At 46.8% G+C, this 18,814-nt stretch overlaps 1 protein-coding gene across 3 annotated transcripts in view; it reads left to right on the top strand.

The window, feature by feature from the left end:
* Positions 1 to 18,814, top strand: part of LOC134909229 (diacylglycerol O-acyltransferase 2-like) — a 55,554-nt gene that overhangs the window by 34,911 nt on the left and 1,829 nt on the right. For all 3 annotated transcript variants that reach the window (XM_063915906.1, XM_063915904.1, XM_063915905.1), the window contains 3 exons: positions 1,946 to 2,150; positions 4,125 to 4,299; positions 12,088 to 12,290. In XM_063915906.1, coding sequence (XP_063771976.1) covers positions 1,946 to 2,150; positions 4,125 to 4,299; positions 12,088 to 12,290 — 583 coding nt within the window. The remainder of the gene's footprint in view (positions 1 to 1,945; positions 2,151 to 4,124; positions 4,300 to 12,087; positions 12,291 to 18,814) is intronic.

Raw genomic sequence — 18,814 nt, 5'->3', positions numbered from 1 at the left:
TTGGCTAGAGCGAGGGGACATCAGGACATGTCCTTTCTTTCTTCTCTGCTGATCTAGTCGCACCCACTCTGTAATTTGCAACAAAACTCTTTACTCTGCCTTGTGTAAAACTCACAAATGTTGACATCTTGCCCCATCCTATGAGCTGTATTGGAAATATAGGTGCACTTGTACATCAACAAACTGCACATTTGCGATATAAATTATCTCATATTCACCTCCTTGGTGCTAGCAGTTCCTTGAATTTGGTAATATATTTTCTTTTTAATTACTTTATTATTTTCTGAAAATTCAGTGTAAATATGTTGCTAAACTAGACCTATGAATTGGATAATTGTATAACTCAGATTAGTACACGGCTGTTGCCTCTGCATATTTAGCAAACCCTATCAAAAGACCATGGAGAAGGACTTTCAATTTGTTACAGAGAATCATATAATGAGTAAACCCATTTTTGACACTATGGGGTCTATACATGAAGCAGTGAAAACTGTGGAGAAGTGAGCCAGTGGAGAAGTTGCCCATGGCAACCAATCAGCATTGACGTAACATTTATAATATGCATACTTTAAAATTATACAGAGCAGCTGATTGGTTGCCATGGGCAACTTCTGCACTGGCTCACTTCTCCACTCTTTTCACTGCTTCATGAATAGACCCCTATGACACACAGCTTAGCACTATGATTGTCAAGAATTTGATCATTGCTGAGCGGGTGCTGTGAGGACAACGGCTGGGGAGGCACTGGCTAATATTGGAGACACACACACACGTTTTGACTTTAAAAATGATTTGAATCACACAAAGATGATGTAAATAATACACAGCTGATATTTGTTTGTAAGTTCTAAATACCATCTTTGTATTATTACAGGTTGAGTATCCCTTATCCAAAATGCTTGGGACCAGAAGTATTTTGGATATGGGATTTTTCCGTATTTTGGAATAATTGCATACCATAATGAGATATCATGGTGATGGGACCTAAATCTAAGCACAGAATACATTTATGTTACATATACACCTTATACACACAGCCTGAAGTCAATTTTAGCCAATATTTTTTATAACTTTGTGCATTAAACAAAGTGTGTGTACATTCACACAATTTATTTATGTTTCATATACACCTTATACACACAGCCTGAAGGTCATTTAATACAATATTTTTAATAACTTTGTGTATTAAACAAAGTTTGTGTACATTTAGCCATCAGAAAACAAAGGTTTCACTATTTCACTCTCACTCAAAAAAGTCCGTATTTCGGAATATTCCGTATTTCGGAATATTTGGATATGGGATACTCAACCTGTATAATCATTGTTGGAGTGTACTGGAGTAGCACAGGCGAGGCTCTGCCTCCCATCGTCTGACTGCACATCACTGCTGGGCCACTCAAGGACATTCACATGTGCAAAAAAGATGCTGTTACTGTCACCATAGCAACCAATCAGATTCAAACTAATGTTTCAAGTAATATGCAATATTTTTCCTATGTCACGCTAAACGGTTCCAGTTCTTTAGAATACATCAGTCACAAGTCTGATATAAATGTATGATTAGTCAATTTTGGAAACATGACCTAGGAGATGCCTGTTGATTGTTTTACTGTTTATTTTTTTATGTATGCAGTTAAAATAGATTATTGTTCTTTTTTTATGCTGAAATAGTTATGACAAAATAATACAATTTTTTTGCAATAGCGTTATATAGTGCAGAAGTAATGGGGTGGAATTTAAATAACATACAGAATAAGAATACATCCTGTATAATAAAAGGCTAACACTGCAGCTCACCCCTATGGGGGGAATTCAAGTGTTTTTTTAAGTGCCGGCGGCCACTCGATGGCGCCTGCCGATGCTGACATTACTATATGTTAACTAGTAGTTTTAATAAATAGTTCAAAGTGGAAGTGTATTGACTGTGTTATTTTCTCTCTTTCAGCTCCACAAAGCTGCAGATATAGACCCAAAACATAATTATATCTTCGGATACCATCCTCATGGGATCATGAGCTTGGGAGCATTCTGTAATTTCGGCACAGACAGTACAGGATTTTCCCACATGTTCCCCAATTTAAAGCCACATCTGACCACTTTAGCAGGGAATTTTAAGGTGCCTTTATACCGAGATTACCTACTGGCTGCAGGTAAATTAACCATTGTAGCTCATTCAGAGTGCGCAGAATGTGATTATAGCATGACTTCTGTGTACCTTAGCTGTGATTGTGGTTCCTAACCACAAAGCATAAGTAAATAGTTCTGTGGAGTAGATGGTATAGGGCAGATTTCTGCAGATCTCTGGGGAACCTGGTCATATTATATATGTTTATTATCTGTTGGCAGGGGCGGATTGGGAACAAAAAGCGGTCCTGGAAAAATTTGTACTAGTGGCCCGACATGGGCAGCACCAGAGGTGTAAGGTCTAGCCATGGGCCATGGCAGCAGCACCCTCCCCCCAAAACTTTCCAGATAGTGGGCTTGTCCAGCATCAAGGGGGACGTTAAAAAGAACTAAAATTAATATTATGAGCACATTATATGATACACCTTCAGAATTTAGGAAACTATATCATTCTTTAGAAAGATATATTTTCTTGCTTATTACACCAACCGTATCCCAATCACTATTCACTCAATCTTATATGTTAGCCAAGCAGGCAGAGAGAGCATACACTAGATCATCTGCAATCACAGGCTAAGTGGCAAAGTCATTTTCATATATGCAAATTATTTAGCATCTTATTCATTATGTCTATAGGACCACATGTCCTCAAACAAAACAGGCCCTTGGGTGCGTCGGCCCACCGGGGATCTTCCCTGTAAACCATATGCCCAATCCGCCTCTGTCTGTTGGAATACATCCAGAACTCAGGTGTGATATTATTTAGGATGTATTAGCTGTATTGGTTTTAGTTTTACTTGTTGAATTGTGTTTTTTATAACTCCATATTGCCTGACTGAAGTATGTATACAGAGTAAGTAGAGATATACTGTACATTTGAAAGTTATGCAATTCTAGAATTCTTAATATTTATAATGTGTATTTTCCATGTGTATCCCGTAATTAAATCTACTACTGTAGTACTTATATTCACACTAAACCAGTAATGTTAGTCTTGTGTAGACTGACATATCAGCAGAACATGAAACTAACTTTGAATAATATGAGCCTTTCATTTTGCACTAAATTTAGATGTCCTCTGGGCGGTTTAACCACTTAACTGACAATTTTTTCCCCTAAAAAATCGCTGCGAAATTGTCGGGTTTTTTTTATGAGTGAATTAGGTGAAGAACATTAATTTAACCCTATCCAAAATGAATTTAGTAAAAAAATTTTTTTTACATTAATAATAATAATAATAATATATATATATATATATATATATATATATATGTGTGTGTGTGTGTATATATATATATATATATATAATTTTATTCCAAACATCAAAACATCGATTGGAGCATCGGAAACATTGCGACCATCGCGGCTTTTAGTTTGAAAGCCGGGACAGCTTGGGGGGGGGGGGGGGGGGGGTTAATTTACACTCCCCAACGGTTGCTATTGTCTGCAGCCACTGGAGGGGGGTGTCCTGTTGTGCTGACCGGTTAGCAGTGATCGGAAGCACAGCAATCAGTAGGGTAGAGTGCAGGGAGGCAGAGGGAGCTTCCGGTCCCTCTGACAGCAGCAGCGGAGGGATATTTCCCTTCCCTGCTGCTGCTAACACTGTTTGTCTGACTGGTCGCATCCTGTGCGACCTGGTCAGATAAGACACTTGCAGGCATGGTCGCATCTGAGGAGACCATGCCAGGCAAGTGGTTAAGAGAGGAGAGGGGCCCGTGTGCAGGCTCTGTGCAGGACCCCTCCTCTCTGGCACAAAAACAACAGTCTACTGTACATGCACAGGTCTCTAAGAACACGGTGCCCGCACTATATTTTCAAAGACTTCTTTACTGTGCATGCGCAGATCTCCAGGAAAAGGCCGCCACACCACCCATTATAAATACCCCACTGATGGTGCTTTTATAGGTCCATTTTTACTTTGCAGTGGGGAAGCATGTGGAGCTGCGGAGTATTTGAAGTACAACTAATTCCTCATTTGTTCCTATGGATTTATGTTTCAGGAATGTGCCCAGTGACCCACTCCTCCATAGACTACCTTCTGTCCTGTCACGGCTCTGGCAATGCTGTAATCATTGTTGTGGGTGGGGCAGCAGAGGCATTGAACTGCTCTAGAAATAAGCATATACTGACCTTGAAGAAACGAAAGGGGTTTATCAGGAAAGCCCTCACTAATGGGTAAGTCATAATTTGGGCTTTTTGTTAATTAGAAAACCCATCACTTCAGGGCTGGTCCAAGCTTTACTGGAATCTTGCGATTAGTCCAGCTCAGACACATGCCCCTTCCCCCCACCCTACACTTTGTTATGGAGAATACGGCACCCATAGGGGGTCATTCTGAGTTGTTCGCTCGCTAGCTGTTTTAAGCAGTCGTGCAAACGCTAAGCCGCCACCCTCTGGGAGTGTATCTTAGCTTAGCAGAAGTGCGAAAGAAAGAATCGCAGAGCGATTCCCCCCAAAAAATTGTGCAGTTTCAGAGTAGCTCCAGACCTACTCCTAGCTTGCGATCACTTCAGACTGTTCAGTTCCGGATTTGACGTCACAAACACACCCTGCGTTCTCTCACCCACGCTGGCGTTTTTTCTAACACTCCCTGAAAACCCAGAAACGCCCCTTTCCTGTCAATCACTCTGCGGCTGCCATTGTGACTGAAAAGCTTCGCTAGACCTTGTGTAAAAATACTGCGGCCGTTGTGAAAGTACGTCGTGCGTGCGCACTGCGCCGCATACGCATGTGCTGTAGTGCCGCTTTTTCACTTAATTGCTGCGCAGCAAACATTTTTATCTAGCGATCAACTCGGAATGACCCCCATAGTCCTGTATCGGGATTACAGAAGCACCATAGTTACAGTGCAAATCAACATGCCTAAAAGAGGGGTTTTGCAGATGCCCAGCCACAACAGCTCCTTCCATGGGCCTTTGCAGAGCTCAGGAGGGTAAACTCAATGTGCAGACTCCAGAGATAAGTCTCACTTTATTGGACAAGTAAGTATTAAGGTAAGTATTATTACCCTTAAATTTAGGACTACAGTAAATCCACGTAGATAGTACCATTTGCAAAACCATGTTGCGCTGATGGGTGGAGGGCAATTGGAATAGGGATGGCTGCTACAGAACTTTTTTTATGCATAACGGTGAACCAGCTTCTTAAGAGATACAAGCTACAAGTTGAAGCACTGATCATGCTGGCATTACAAAATGTAAAGAAACCAGAGCATTTAAAATAACGAGTTTTATGGCAAGAACTTACCCTTGTTAACACTCTTTCTGCGAGGTACACTGGGCTCCACAAGTCTGGACAATGGGGTGTAGAGTAGGATCTTGATCCGAGGCACCAACAGGCTCAAAGCTTTGACTGTTCCCAGAATGCACAGCGCCGCCTCCTATATCACCCCGCCTCCCAGCACAGGAGCTCAGTTTAGTTAACCAGCCCAATGCAGTAGCAGGAAAAGAGACGACAATGGTTAGTAGCCACATACACCACACTCTCACGACAAGAGAAGTGTCAGCGGCTAATGCCATATCAACCCAAAGAAGCTGAGTGCGTCAGGGTGGGCGCCTTGTGGAGCCCAGTGTACCGCGCAGAAAGAGTTTTAACAAGGGTAAGTTCTTACCATAAAACTTGTTTTCTGCTGCGGGGTACACTGGGCTCCACAAGTCTGGACAATGGGGATGTCCTAAAGCAGTTCCTTATGGGAGGGGACGCACTGTAGCGGGCACAAGAACCCGGCGTCCAAAGGAAGCATCCTGGGAAGGCATAGAACCTTATGAACGTGTTCCCAGAGGACCACGTAGCCGCCTTGCACAATTGATCAAGGGTCGCACCACGTTGGGCCGCCCAAGAAGGTCCAACAGACCGAGTAGAATGGGCCGTAATGTGAACAGGAGCTGACAGACCAGCCTTCACATAAGCATGCGCAATCACCATTCTAATCCACCTGGCCAGGGTCTGCTTGTGAGCAGTCCAGCCACGTTTGTGAAATCCAAACAAAACAAAGAGAGAATCAGATTTTCGAATAGAAGCAGTTCTCTTCACATAGATACGGAGAGCCCGTACCACATACAAAAACCGCTCTTTGGGAGACAAATCAGGAGAGACAAAAGTTGGAACCACAATCTCCTGATTAAGGTGGAACGAAGAAACCACCTTAGGTAAATATCCGGGACGAGTCCTAAGAACCGCCCGGTCACGGTGAAAAATCAGATATGGTGAACTACAAGACAAGGCACCCAAATCCGACACTCTTCTAGCAGAGGCAATAGCCAGCAAGAACACCACCTTAAGGGAAAGCCACTTAAGGTCAGCTAAACCAAGAGGTTCAAATGGAGGCTCCTGCAACGCCTCCAAAACCACCGACAAGTCCCAAGGAGCCACAGGCGGGACATAGGGAGGTTGGATACGCAACACACCCTGAGTGAAAGTATGAACATCAGGTAAAGTCGCAATTTTTGTGGAAGTAGAAGTGGACGCTCTGACGATAGGCCTTGCAGGTCTGAGAACCAGTGCCGTCTGGGCCACCCCGGAGCTATGAGAAGCAGATTTCCTTTTTCTTGCTTGAACTTCCGAATTACCCTGGGCAGGAGTGACACCGGAGGGAACACGTACGGCAGCCGAAACCTCCACGGCACTGCCAGCGCATCCACGAATGCTGCTTGAGGATTCCTTGCTCCGAAGACCGGAACCTTGTGATTGTGTCGAGACGCCATCAGATCCACATCTGGAAGACCCCACCTTTCCACGAGGAGTTGAAACACTTTTGGATGGAGGCCCCACTCGCTGGCATGCACGTCCTGACGACTGAAAAAGTCTGCTTCCCAATTCAGGACTCCCGGAATGAATATTGCCGATATTGCCGGTAGATGGCGTTCTGCCCAACGTAGAATCGTGAGGCTTCCTTCATTGCCAAACGGCTTCGAGTGCTGCCTTGATGATTTATGTAAGCCACTGTGGTGGCGTTGTCCGACTGTACTTGAACAGGACAGTTCTGAATCAAATGCTGGGCTAGGTTCAACGCATTGAAGACCGCCCGCAATTCCAGAATGTTGATCGAGAGGAGAGATTCCTCCTTGATCCACCGACCCTGCAAGGAGTGCTGCTCCAGCACCGCGCCCCAACCTCTTAGACTGGCATCTGTCGTCAACAGGACCCAGTTGGATATCCAGAAGGGACAGCCTCTGCACAATTGTCGGTCCTGGAGCCACCAGAGCAGCGACAGACGGACCTCCGGAGTCAAAGAGATCATTTGAGACCTGATCCGGTGAGGCAGGCCATCCCACTTGGCTAGAATCAGCTTCTGGAGGGGGCGAGAATAGAATTGAGCATACTCCACCATGTTGAATGCTGACACCATGAGGCCCAGCACCTGCGTTGCCGAATGTATCGACACTTGCGGACGAGAAAGGAAGCAACGAATCCTGTCCTGAAGTTTCAGGACTTTCTCCTGAGACAAGAACAACCTCTGGTTGTGAGTGTCCAACAGCGCTCCCAGATGCACCATGCTCTGAGCAGGGACCAGGGAGGATTTCTTCCAGTTGATGAGCCACCCGTGGGCTTGTAGAAACCGGACCGTCATATCCAGATGACACAGGAGAAGATCTGGGGAATTTGCCAGGATTAACAAGTCGTCCAGATACGGCAGTATCCTGACCCCTTGACGGCGGAGTACCACCGTCATCACCGCCATAACTTTGGTGAAGACTCGCAGAGCCGTTGTTAAACCAAAAGGTAACGCCCAAAACTGGTAATGGAGGTTGCCAATAGCGAACCTCAGGTCTTGTTGATGTGATACTGCTATAGGAATATGCAGGTAAGCATCCTGTATGTCCAGAAACCTTCACAAACTTGTTCAGTGCCTTGAGGTTGAGAATGGACCGGGAGGACCCATTCGGTTTCAGGACTAGAAACAGCGGAGAATAGTACCCCCGGCCCCTCTGAGCAAGAGGCACCTGTACTACGACTCCTGTATCCAGGAGGGTCTGTACCACCGAATGCAGAGTGTTTGCCTTTGTCTGGTCCGACGGGACGTCTGTCTGGCAAAATCGATTAGGGGGGCGGTTTTTGAAGGCTATGGCGTAGCCTCGAGTGACGACTTCCCGTACCCAGGCATCTGAAGTGGTCTTCAACCATTCCTGGGTATACCCTAGAAGCCGGGCCCCCACCCTGGGATCCCCCAGGGGGAGGCCCGCCCCATCATGCGGCAGGCTTATCGGTCTTGGCTGCTGGCAAACAGGCAGCCCAGGCTCTTTTGGGCTTCAGCTTACCAGGTTTGGAAGTGCGGGCCTGCTTATGGTACGCCTGACCTTTTGCTTTACCTGAAGGACGAAAGGGGCGAAAGGACGTGCCTTTGGCCTTTGACACAGAAGGAGCTGTATTAGGCAGACAGGCAGTTTTGGCAGTAGCCAAGTCAGCCACTATCTTATTTAAGTCCTCCCCAAACAGAATATCCCCCTTGAAAGGGAGTACCTCCACGGTTTTTCTAGAGTCCAGATCCACAGACCAGGATCTCAGCCACAATATCCTGTGAGCCAGGACTGACGTAGTAGAGGCCTTGGCTGCTAGGATACCGGCATCAGAAGCCGCCTCTTTAATATAGCGAGAAGCAGTGACAATATATGACAAGCATTGTCTAGCATGGTCAGAGGAGATTTCAACTTCTAACTCCAAGGCCCATGCTTCAATAGCCTCTGCCGCCCATGTAGCTGCAATAGTGGGCGTTTGTGCAGCACCCGTGAGGGTGTAAATCGCTTTTAGACAAACCTCCACACGTTTATCCGTAGGCTGTTTTAGAGACGTGACGGTAGTGACAGGTAGAGCTGAGGAAACCACCATCCTAGCCACATGCGAGTCTACTGGAGGAGGCGTTTCCCAATTCTTAAACAGCTCTGGCGCAAGGGGATAGCGAGCCAGCATCTTCTTTTGAGGCACAAACTTCGTACCCGGGCTTTGCCAGGGTTCCTGACGTATATCCACTAGGTGGTCAGAGTGAGGTAAAACTTGTTTAATCACCCTCTGACGCTTGAACCTATCTGGTTTCTTAGGAGGAACGGATGGCTCAGGATCATCCGTAATCTGCAGAATTAACTTAATAGCCTCCAAAAGATCAGGAACATCCACATGTGAACTACCCTCCCCATCAGCCGTATCTGAGTCAGAACCTGTGGGGTCAGTGTATGTGCTGTTTTCATCAGACGAGGTGTCAGTGACAGCAGTGGATTGTGAGGAGACGAGTGCTCGCTTGGAGGACCCCTTGGACTTAGGCGAGCGTTGGTCAGACTTTTTAGTAGTCAGGGACTGGTTCAACTTCTTTAATTGAGCAGATAAATCGTCAGCCCATGGCGGGTTAGCTGCAGGAACCACATACGGTTGTACCGGCATTGGGGGTCCCATAGGGGGTGTTAGTTTATGAACTAGCGTATGCAGAAGCGTGGAAAAAGCGGCCCACGGAGGGTCAGTATGTGCCTCTGTTGCCACAGTCCCACTGGGGGGGGCAAGGATCCCCCTGAACCAGAGCCCACAGCTGCTATATTCTCCCCATATGTGCCTGTGGCTTCAGCAACACCAGCAGTGTGTTCCGCCCCAGAACCGTTACCCTCAGAAGCAGACATGATATAACTTGCAGTATGAGGTAACACAGTACAATTATTAGCAGCACTATATCCCTAAACCCAAACTCCTGCGCAGTGTAGTCAGCACCAGCAGAGATAAAGGAGAGATATGGTGACTAAATCACAGAGAAAAATACGTAATACAGTATATCTTTGTGAAAATCCTATATTAGATAACACCTGACGCACCAAGCCCCCTCAGGTTATAGAATGTAGGGATAGCAAGTTGAGTGAAAGACACGAGATGGACAACACTCAGCTATCAATGCACACACAAATAGTCACAGTTTGTACAATGCAGAGGTTATTACAGACAATAATACTGCACTGGACTAGCTTACACAGCTATATAGTCAATAGATATAACACTACACAGTAAGAAACTGGATGTATATCGCAGGGTAATTGTACTATAAACCCCTGACTAAATGCACTTTTTCTTACTAACACTTACTAAAAAGGCAGGTAGAATACTTAAGTGTCATGTAAAGTCACAGCGCTGACAACCAGGCGGCTTTACATAGGAGGATTTGCCCAAGTAGTCCCAGGAACAGTGAGCTGAGGAGTAATGGCGCCACAGACACTGACAGGGAGTGAGGAAAGACAGAGATGCAGCTCCAGGGCGGGAACACTTGCTAGAAATGGCGCCCTGGGGCTGGGGGAGGGGCTTCAGGTCTAAGCCTTATCCCCCTTGCTGGCAAAACCACTGGGTACTGTGGGCGATATTAAAATCGATTTTAAGAGAAAACCTGACCTGCGCCCATGCCCTGGTGATCTAGTGGGATCGCCTGTACTGCCACAGTGTCCACCGTCAGCGCGCGCGGCCCGCCTCCCAGTGACCGCGCCGGATCGCGATAAAGACCGGGTCCCGCGAGCGGGACCCACTTACCACCTCCCGAAGCGCGGCCACACGATCCTGGAGAGCCCCAGCTGTGTGTGCCTAACGTGAAGTAAACCGGAGACTCCGCTGTAGGTACCCGGCAACCAGGGCTCGGGAGTGTACAGCGCCGCTGGGGAGAGCTGGAGCTGCAGCAGTGAATGTCACAAAACATTTACCACCGCTGCTGGGGTTCACTATAGTATGCCGGTGGTCGGGCTCCCGGCGACCAGCATACCGGCGCCGGGAGCCCGACCGCCGGCTTACAGACAGTGTGGCGCTGCGCTCGCCACGCTACGGGCACGCTATTTTATTCTCCCTCCAGGGGGGTCGTGGACCCCCACGAGGGAGAATAAGTGTCGGTATGCCGGCTGTCGGGATCCCGGCGCCGGTATACTGTGCGCCGGGATCCCGTCAGTCGGCATACTGAAGACCACCCCCGCTGCTGCCCTTGAAGTCTTCACTTTTTACCTCATAAAAAGCTTTTCTCAGGGCTGCTTGGAGCAGCCCCTCTGTTAAGTGCCTGCTTACTGCAGCACCAACTGACAAACTGAGCTCCTGTGCTGGGAGGCGGGGTTATATAGGAGGCGGCGCTGTGCATTCTGGGAACAGTCAAAGCTTTGAGCCTGTTGGTGCCTCGGATCAAGATCCTACTCTACACCCCACTGTCCAGACTTGTGGAGCCCAGTGTACCCCGCAGCAGAAATAGCGGCTTAAGGTTTGTATTAACATGTGATCTGGTTGAAGGTTTGTATGAACATGTGATCTGGCTAAAGGTTTGTATGAACATGTGATCTGGCTGAAGGTTTGTATGAACATGTGATCTGGCTAAAGGTTTGTATGAACATGTGATCTGGCTGAAGGTTTGTATGAACATGTGATCTGGTTGAAGGTTTGTATGAACATGTGATCTGGCTAAAGGTTTGTATGAACATGTGATCTGGTTGAAGCTTTGTATGAACATGTGATCTGGTTGAAAGTTTGTAAGAACGTGATCTGGCTGAAGGTATAATATATATGATCAAAAGATTTGGCTGAAGGTTTCTATGATCAGGTGATCTAGCTGAAGGTTTCTATGATTATGTGATCTCTTGTCAAAAGCATCAATTGGCCAAATAGATGAAGGTGTGCATTGTTTCATTTAGCAGTTTTTATTTCCCCTGATACTTTGTCATTGACCAGAAAAAGCACAGGGAGATTATGATAAGGTAAAATAGTATTATATAGCAATAATACATGCTTTTCGTAATACATGCGATCTCTACATATCTTTTATTGTTCCTATTTAAATTGTATCAGAAATCTATATTGTTTAAATGTTTCGAAACTGCTCTGAGTTTTGGAAATAATTCCAAGTGTTGGATGCCCGGAAATCATGACTGATCATATAGGTAGAATGACATAACTTACAGAGGGCCCTGAACAGAATGGTGTTTCCTTAGGTGCAAGCTGCAGACAGTAACATTATAAGTATTTGTTTCACAGTGCATCGTTGGTTCCCGTGTATTCATTTGGGGAGAATGAGTTATTTCATCAGTATCAATTTGAACCTGGAAGCTGGAAGAGGAAACTCCAGGAATCATTCCAGCAGTGGGTTGGTTTTGCTCCCTGCATCTTTTTTGGACAAGGAATCTTCTCCAGTACTTCCAAAGGAATAATGCCCTTACGGAGAGCTATCAACACCGTGGGTTAGTACCACCTTCTTACACCATGGCCAGTGTTATCTACATTACAGGTTGAGTCTCCCATGTCCCTTATTCTTAAAAAAATTAAATATTCCAAAAACCGTAGTGTCACGAACCCAGCTGGCTCCAATCTAAAGTCAATGTTTGTGATTAATAATGACATCAGCACTCAGTAATTACACGACTAAGGTGGTCATTCCGAGTTGTTCGCTCGGTAATTTTCTTCGCATCGCAGCGATTTTCCGCTAATTGTGCATGCGCAATGTTCGCACTGCGACTGCGCCAAGTAAATTTGCTATGAAGATTGGTATTTTACTCACGGCATTACGAGGTTTTTTCTTCGTTCTGGAGAGCGGAGTGTGATTGACAGGAAGTGGATGTTTCTGGGCGGAAACTGGCCGTTTTATGGGAGTGTTTGAAAAAACGCTACCGTTTCTGGGAAAAACGCGGGAGTGGCTGGAGAAACGGAGGAGTGTCTGGGCGAACGCTGGGTGTGTTTGTGACGTCAAACCAGGAACGACAAGCACTGAACTGATCGCACTGGAAGAGTAAGTCTCGAGCTACTCAGAAACTGCACAGAGAAGTCTTTTCGCAATATTGCGAATCTTTCGTTCGCAATTTTGATAAGCTAAGATTCACTCCCAGTAGGCGGCGGCTTAGCGTGTGCAAAGCTGCTAAAAGCAGCTTGCGAGCGAACAACTCGGAATGACCACCTAAGCTGCCACCAAGAAGGAAGGGATTTGGAGTCCTTGCTTTCCCCTGACAAATACTGTACCACAATTGTTATTATTCAAACAATGACCATAATAATTTATAAAGGTTCATGAAAAAAACTGCAGATACCACACTAATGCCCCTTTTCCACCAGCCAGCATACAACACGGGTTATTGCACATGAACACGCATAATCCATGTTGCTGGCTGGTGTAAAAGGGCTGAGTTGGAATAATCCGAGTCGATTGACCTGGTATTCCAACTCGGGTAGCTTGCAGGGTTGAACACGGGTTCAGCCCGGTAAGCTGTGGAGTGTAAATGGAAGCGACACGGCTCCCGTTCACACTGTATGGGAGGGCGGCGCTGGGAGATCATGTGATCTCCCAGCGTCGCCCCCGCTGCGTCACTGACAACATCACCAACCCAGCAATATGCCGGGTTGGAAACGGCAGATGGAAAGGGGGCTGACGCGGGTCGCAGCCGGGTAGCACCCGTGCCAGGCTCCCGGCTGCGACCCGCGTAATTAGATGGAAAAGGGGTATGAGATTAACAGTTTCTTATACAGTGCGGCATATTCCATTGTGCTTTACAATTGGAACAACAGTAATATAACAAAACTGGGTAAAAACAGACAGACATAGAGGTAGGAAGGCCCTGCTCGCAAGCATACAATCTACAGTATAGGGAAACAGGCATTGATACACAAGGATAGATGCTACTTATTGCATAATGGTCCACCATATTGCAAAAGGTCTTATGGGCTGTATGATATGGTCACCCAGGAATGTTGGCCAAGGGTCAGGATTTATATATGCAAATAGTATTCTTATGATGAAAAAAAGAAAAGAAAAACAAAATTCACTAACTTACGCAATAGGCTAGGACTCTGCTGTGAAACAAGTCATGTAACAAACGTTTGAATCTTGGGACATCTCACTAACCTCTTTCATAACCTCTTTGAGATTTATATTTCTTGATATGGACTGAAAAGCAGGACTGGTTATTTGGGACTAAAGCATAATAACACAATCTTTTATGGTTGGTCCAAGATTGTTATTTTGATTCCTTGAGCCTCAAAGAGGTCCAGAAACTATCCCTCCTTCATCCCTGCAAACAGGTCCCATACAGGACACAGCATGTCAGCCATTTTGATATATTTCACAGAACCATTTCACACACTGAACACACTTAGGTTAATAGAATACAATTGTTTTATACCTTACACTGGGCCTAACTGATATTTGTATGCAATTCCAGTGATTTGTGTACAATTATGCTGTTTGGGGGTCTGAGCATCTTCAGAAGAGGTCTTGTGATTTCGCTCTAAGGGGGTCATTCAGACCTGAACACAGCCATGCGTCTGTATGCAGCAGCTGCATTCGGATGGTCTGCACGTGTGCACTGGCCGCAGTGCGCATGCGCAACCTTACACACTGTGGGCGCATCCTGGAAGGAAGCGGCCGCAATGTGATTGACATCTGCAGGCATTTGTTGGGCGGCGACACAGCGTTGGGGTGGGTGTGGCGGGCCAAACAGGGGCGGGCCGGGAGTTATTTTGGGGCAGCTTCGTGAGGTCACATGCAGCTGCTCTGATTAAAAATATGTCGGCGGAACTCCTGGCAGGGTTAACCTCAATTCGGTGCATCCGCAATGTAATTGCGGACCCATCATGAGGTGGCCGTCACTCATGCTGGGTGGCTTTGCCCTGTGCTGGGCGGCCCCCCAGCATGTGAGGAGATGGACGCAGATCTGGCTGCATAATATGCAGTGATATGCATCCATCTCTGAATCAGCCCCCTATCAGCTGCAGCATGACTGCGGCATTTGGCGGTGGGGCAGGAGTGGCACCCTGCACCGTTCTTCAAAATGGTCTCTCTCCAGCTTTCCCTACTTCCGCTCCCCAGTCAAGCTGCCACGTACCATCAGCGGCTCATGGCGGCCTCCCTGATCCGGGACCCAGTGCTGACTATGCGCCACATATTGACTCCTATGTTCCGGATGCGCTCTCTTTGGAATACAAGATCGGCTTTTTATTCCAAAATCTGAAATAATCCAAAATGCTTCTGGTCACTTTTTTCCCTCCTATTCCTCTATTCTTCCCTATAACCAATGTAACCCTGCACCCTCTCCAGCACTAATACCCTCATCTTCATCTTTTAAAGGCACTATGGCCATAACATTAAGGGCCTATTCTGAGTTGCATGTAAAGCGGACGCAAGTGCAGACAACCATAACAGCCAGATTCACTATATTATGCTAATGCGAGTGTTCACGCAGCTTCAGGCATAGTCGCACTGACCACTGATTTTCCATCCGCAGACGCAGTTGTCATCATTGGTACTTACATCCACCCATTGCTGGGTGCAATATATCTGTTAGACACCGGCGTCCCTTTGTCACATGCACACCACGTAATAGCACAGAACTCTGGCCACATGCCCATGACATTCCCATAAGTGCAAGGTAGTTACCCAGGTGACACCCAGAAACACCCATTTTACCCATAGGCCCTTAGGGGGACATTTACTAAGCAGTGATAAGAGCTGAGAAGTGAGCCAGTGGAGAAGTTGCCCCATCAACCAATCAGGGCTGTTTCTAGCCAATTTGGCTCCCAGTGCGAGATTTAAAAATGCGCCCCCCCATGACATAAAAAAAGTGCCCCCCCCCCCCCCCCCCCCCACACACCTAGATAAAAAAAAAACTTGCGCGTGCACCCGGCAAGGGGGCGTGGCCTCATCTAAATGGGTGTGGCCTCATTTAAATGGGCATGGCCTCGTCTGAAAAGACTACCTTACAATCCAGTTTTTGACCCTGTACCAACAAATCACGACCACCACAGGAAAAAAAAATTCTACCATATTAAGCCCCACACAGTAATGCCCCCTGCACCATATTATGCCACACACCACAATGCCCTTGATACATTAAATCCCCACACTACGGCAGGCAAGAGGCCCCATTTTACACACTACGGCAGGCAAGAGTCCCCATTTCACACATTACGGCAGGTGTCCCCATTTTACACATTGAGAGAAAGAGAGAGAGAGAGAATACTTACAGAGGCGATTACCGCTCTTCGGCCCGCCTCACCAGTCGCTCCTCGCGCCGGCCTTTCCCTCTGCCTAACTTGGATCCCCCGCTGTACTCCGCTCGCGGGGGGGGGGGGAGTTTCGCGGAGTGACAGGGTTGCGTCGTGACGTAAAGACGCAAATGCGTCATTCCGTGAAACTCCGCCCCCCAAGCGGGTTACTCGGGGAGAAATAGGAGGGGGAAGCAGGGAGCCGCAGTTAGTGCCGCGGCGGGCGCCCAGTGCGGTTGCACTGCTCGCCTGCCCCAAGAAACGGCCCTGCAACCAATCAGCAGCTCTGTATAATTTTATAGTATGCAAATTATAGATGTTACTTAAGTGCTGATTGGTTGCCATGGGCACTTCTCCACTGGCTCACTTCTCCGCTCTTATCACTGCGTAGTAAATGTCGCCCTCAGTGAGCAGCCATGGGTGTTTTTATGTGGTCCATTCTACCCCCTTCTCCTCTCCCCTCCCTCCCACCACCATCCCCACTGAAGAAACGTCTGATACAGTAATTCTTCCTCCAGTGTGTGAAGAGAGTGGGGAAAATAGAGACGTTTAGCACACTGTTATATGACAAAGTACTATCTGGTAGGACGTCTCGTGTGCTGTATAACTGCTTTGTGTATCAGGCACAGGCACAGAGTGGGCCTGATTCAGACTTGTACACTAACCCGATGGTTAGTGTACAAGTCCGATGGTGGGGCACTGAGCATGTGCAACACCCATCTGGTGCATGTCCTCGCACACAGTGCTCCCTATGTTCCAGCCTGATTGACAGGCTGAGGGCATTTGGAGGTGGGGAAGGGCAGCGACTGGGTCCATTCCCCAAAACTGAGGCATGTTGCATCCATTTTGTGGGAGTGCCGAAGTCAGTGTCTGTGTCTGGCAACGCAGATTTTCTGACCTCGGCTGCGGATCCAAAACGGAAATCTGAGTAACCTGAAGGGTACCTAGATGATCAATGATCCCGCAGAGTGATCTGATGGTGCATCTTGAGATGCAACAATATATCACAGAAGCAGACAGGAGGTGTCTATTTACACCAGACACCTCCTACTGCATTAGCATGTTAGTTATACGGTATTGAACAGCCACTTCCCTGCGGCTGTGCAATACCGTACCACTCTGAAGCAGGCCCAATGGGGGTCATTCCGAGTTGTTCGCTCGCAAGCTGCTTTTAGCAGCTTTGCACTCGCTAAGCCGCCGCCTACTGGGAGTGAATCTTAGCTTATCAAAATTGCGAACGAAAGATTAGCAAAATTGCGAATAGACACTTATTAGCAGTTTCTGAGTAGCTCCACACTTACTCGGCATCTGCGATCAGTTCAGTGCTTGTCGTTCCTGGTTTGACGTCACAAACACACCCAGCGTTCGCCCAGACACTCCTCCGTTTCTTCAGCCACTCCCGCGTTTTCCCCAGAAACGGTAGCGTTTTTTCACACACTCCCATAAAACGGCCTGTTTCCGCCCAGAAACACCCACTTCCTGTCAATCACATTACGAATTTACGATCACCAGAACGAAGAAAAAACCTTGTAATGCCGTGAGTAAAATACCTAACTACATAGCAAATTTACTTGGCGCAGTCGCACTGTGGACATTGCGCATGCGCATTAGCGACTAATCGCTCCGTTGCGAGAAAAAAATACCGAGCTAACAACTCGGAATGACCCCCAATGTACGGAAACACTCTACACACTTTTATTTCACTATGGTTCTGTTAAAGAAATGAATCTTGTGGGAAAGATTTAACAAATGAGACTAAATGGGCTGCTAGCTTTAATTATAACCCCATTGTTTACTCTAACCTAAACCCACAACTAAAGACTGTAGAGAATCACATAGGTCTTCTCAATGCTAATGACATTGTATAGGCCCATTTAGAAGGATGTGATTCCTAATCCATTCATGCTTAAAATATAATTTGGATGGAATTTGCTAAACGGTGACTAGGACTGATAGAACATTATATGCTACTTAAAGGTGGGTACACACTAATAGATATATCTGCAGATAAATTGATCTGCAGATATATCTATGTACGGATCAGGCAGTGTGCTGTGCATACACACTGCCCGATCCGTCGGGGGACTGACGTCATGAACTGGGCGGGCGCCCGCCCAGTTCACCTGTCAATCACCGCCGGCCGCCGCAGCATGTGTACGGGCGGTCGGACGACCGCCCCGTACACACACAGCGACGCGCCAATATATCGTTAGATATATTGGCCGTCGGCTGTGCTGCGCGGCCGACGCGATACATCTGTGAACGACGGAGTTCACAGACGTATCGGCCGTACACACTGGCCGACGGTCCCGCGATATATCGGCCGTTCAAGAGAACAGCCGATATATCGACCAGTGTGTACGGGCCTTAAGGTCTCCTATAATAGTGCATGGTATGTCCATTGCTGTTTATTAATGTGTAGATGCCTATCTGGCATGTGGTATTGCACTCATTAGGATGCATACTTTTACAGGAAATGCAAATATAAATTTACTAAATAGCTGTAAAGGATCTTCAGGACCAGACACGTTCTTCCACCTTGCTCCCTTATAAACAAACTATAGACATAAACTGTGAAACGCGTTCTACAAATGTGTGACTGGCAACAATCATATGGAGACATAAGGCCTATTGCTGAGCTGATTGCACAACTGCTTGCTTGTTTCTGCACTGTGCATGCTCCAGAGCCAAGCTTACACAATTCTGCAGAGCCATATGCATTGCACTTGAATCA

Source organism: Pseudophryne corroboree, chromosome 4, assembly GCF_028390025.1.
Source record: "Pseudophryne corroboree isolate aPseCor3 chromosome 4, aPseCor3.hap2, whole genome shotgun sequence".
In the NCBI taxonomy this organism is placed as follows: Eukaryota; Metazoa; Chordata; class Amphibia; order Anura; family Myobatrachidae; genus Pseudophryne; species Pseudophryne corroboree.
This window is presented reverse-complemented; position numbering and strand designations above follow the sequence as displayed.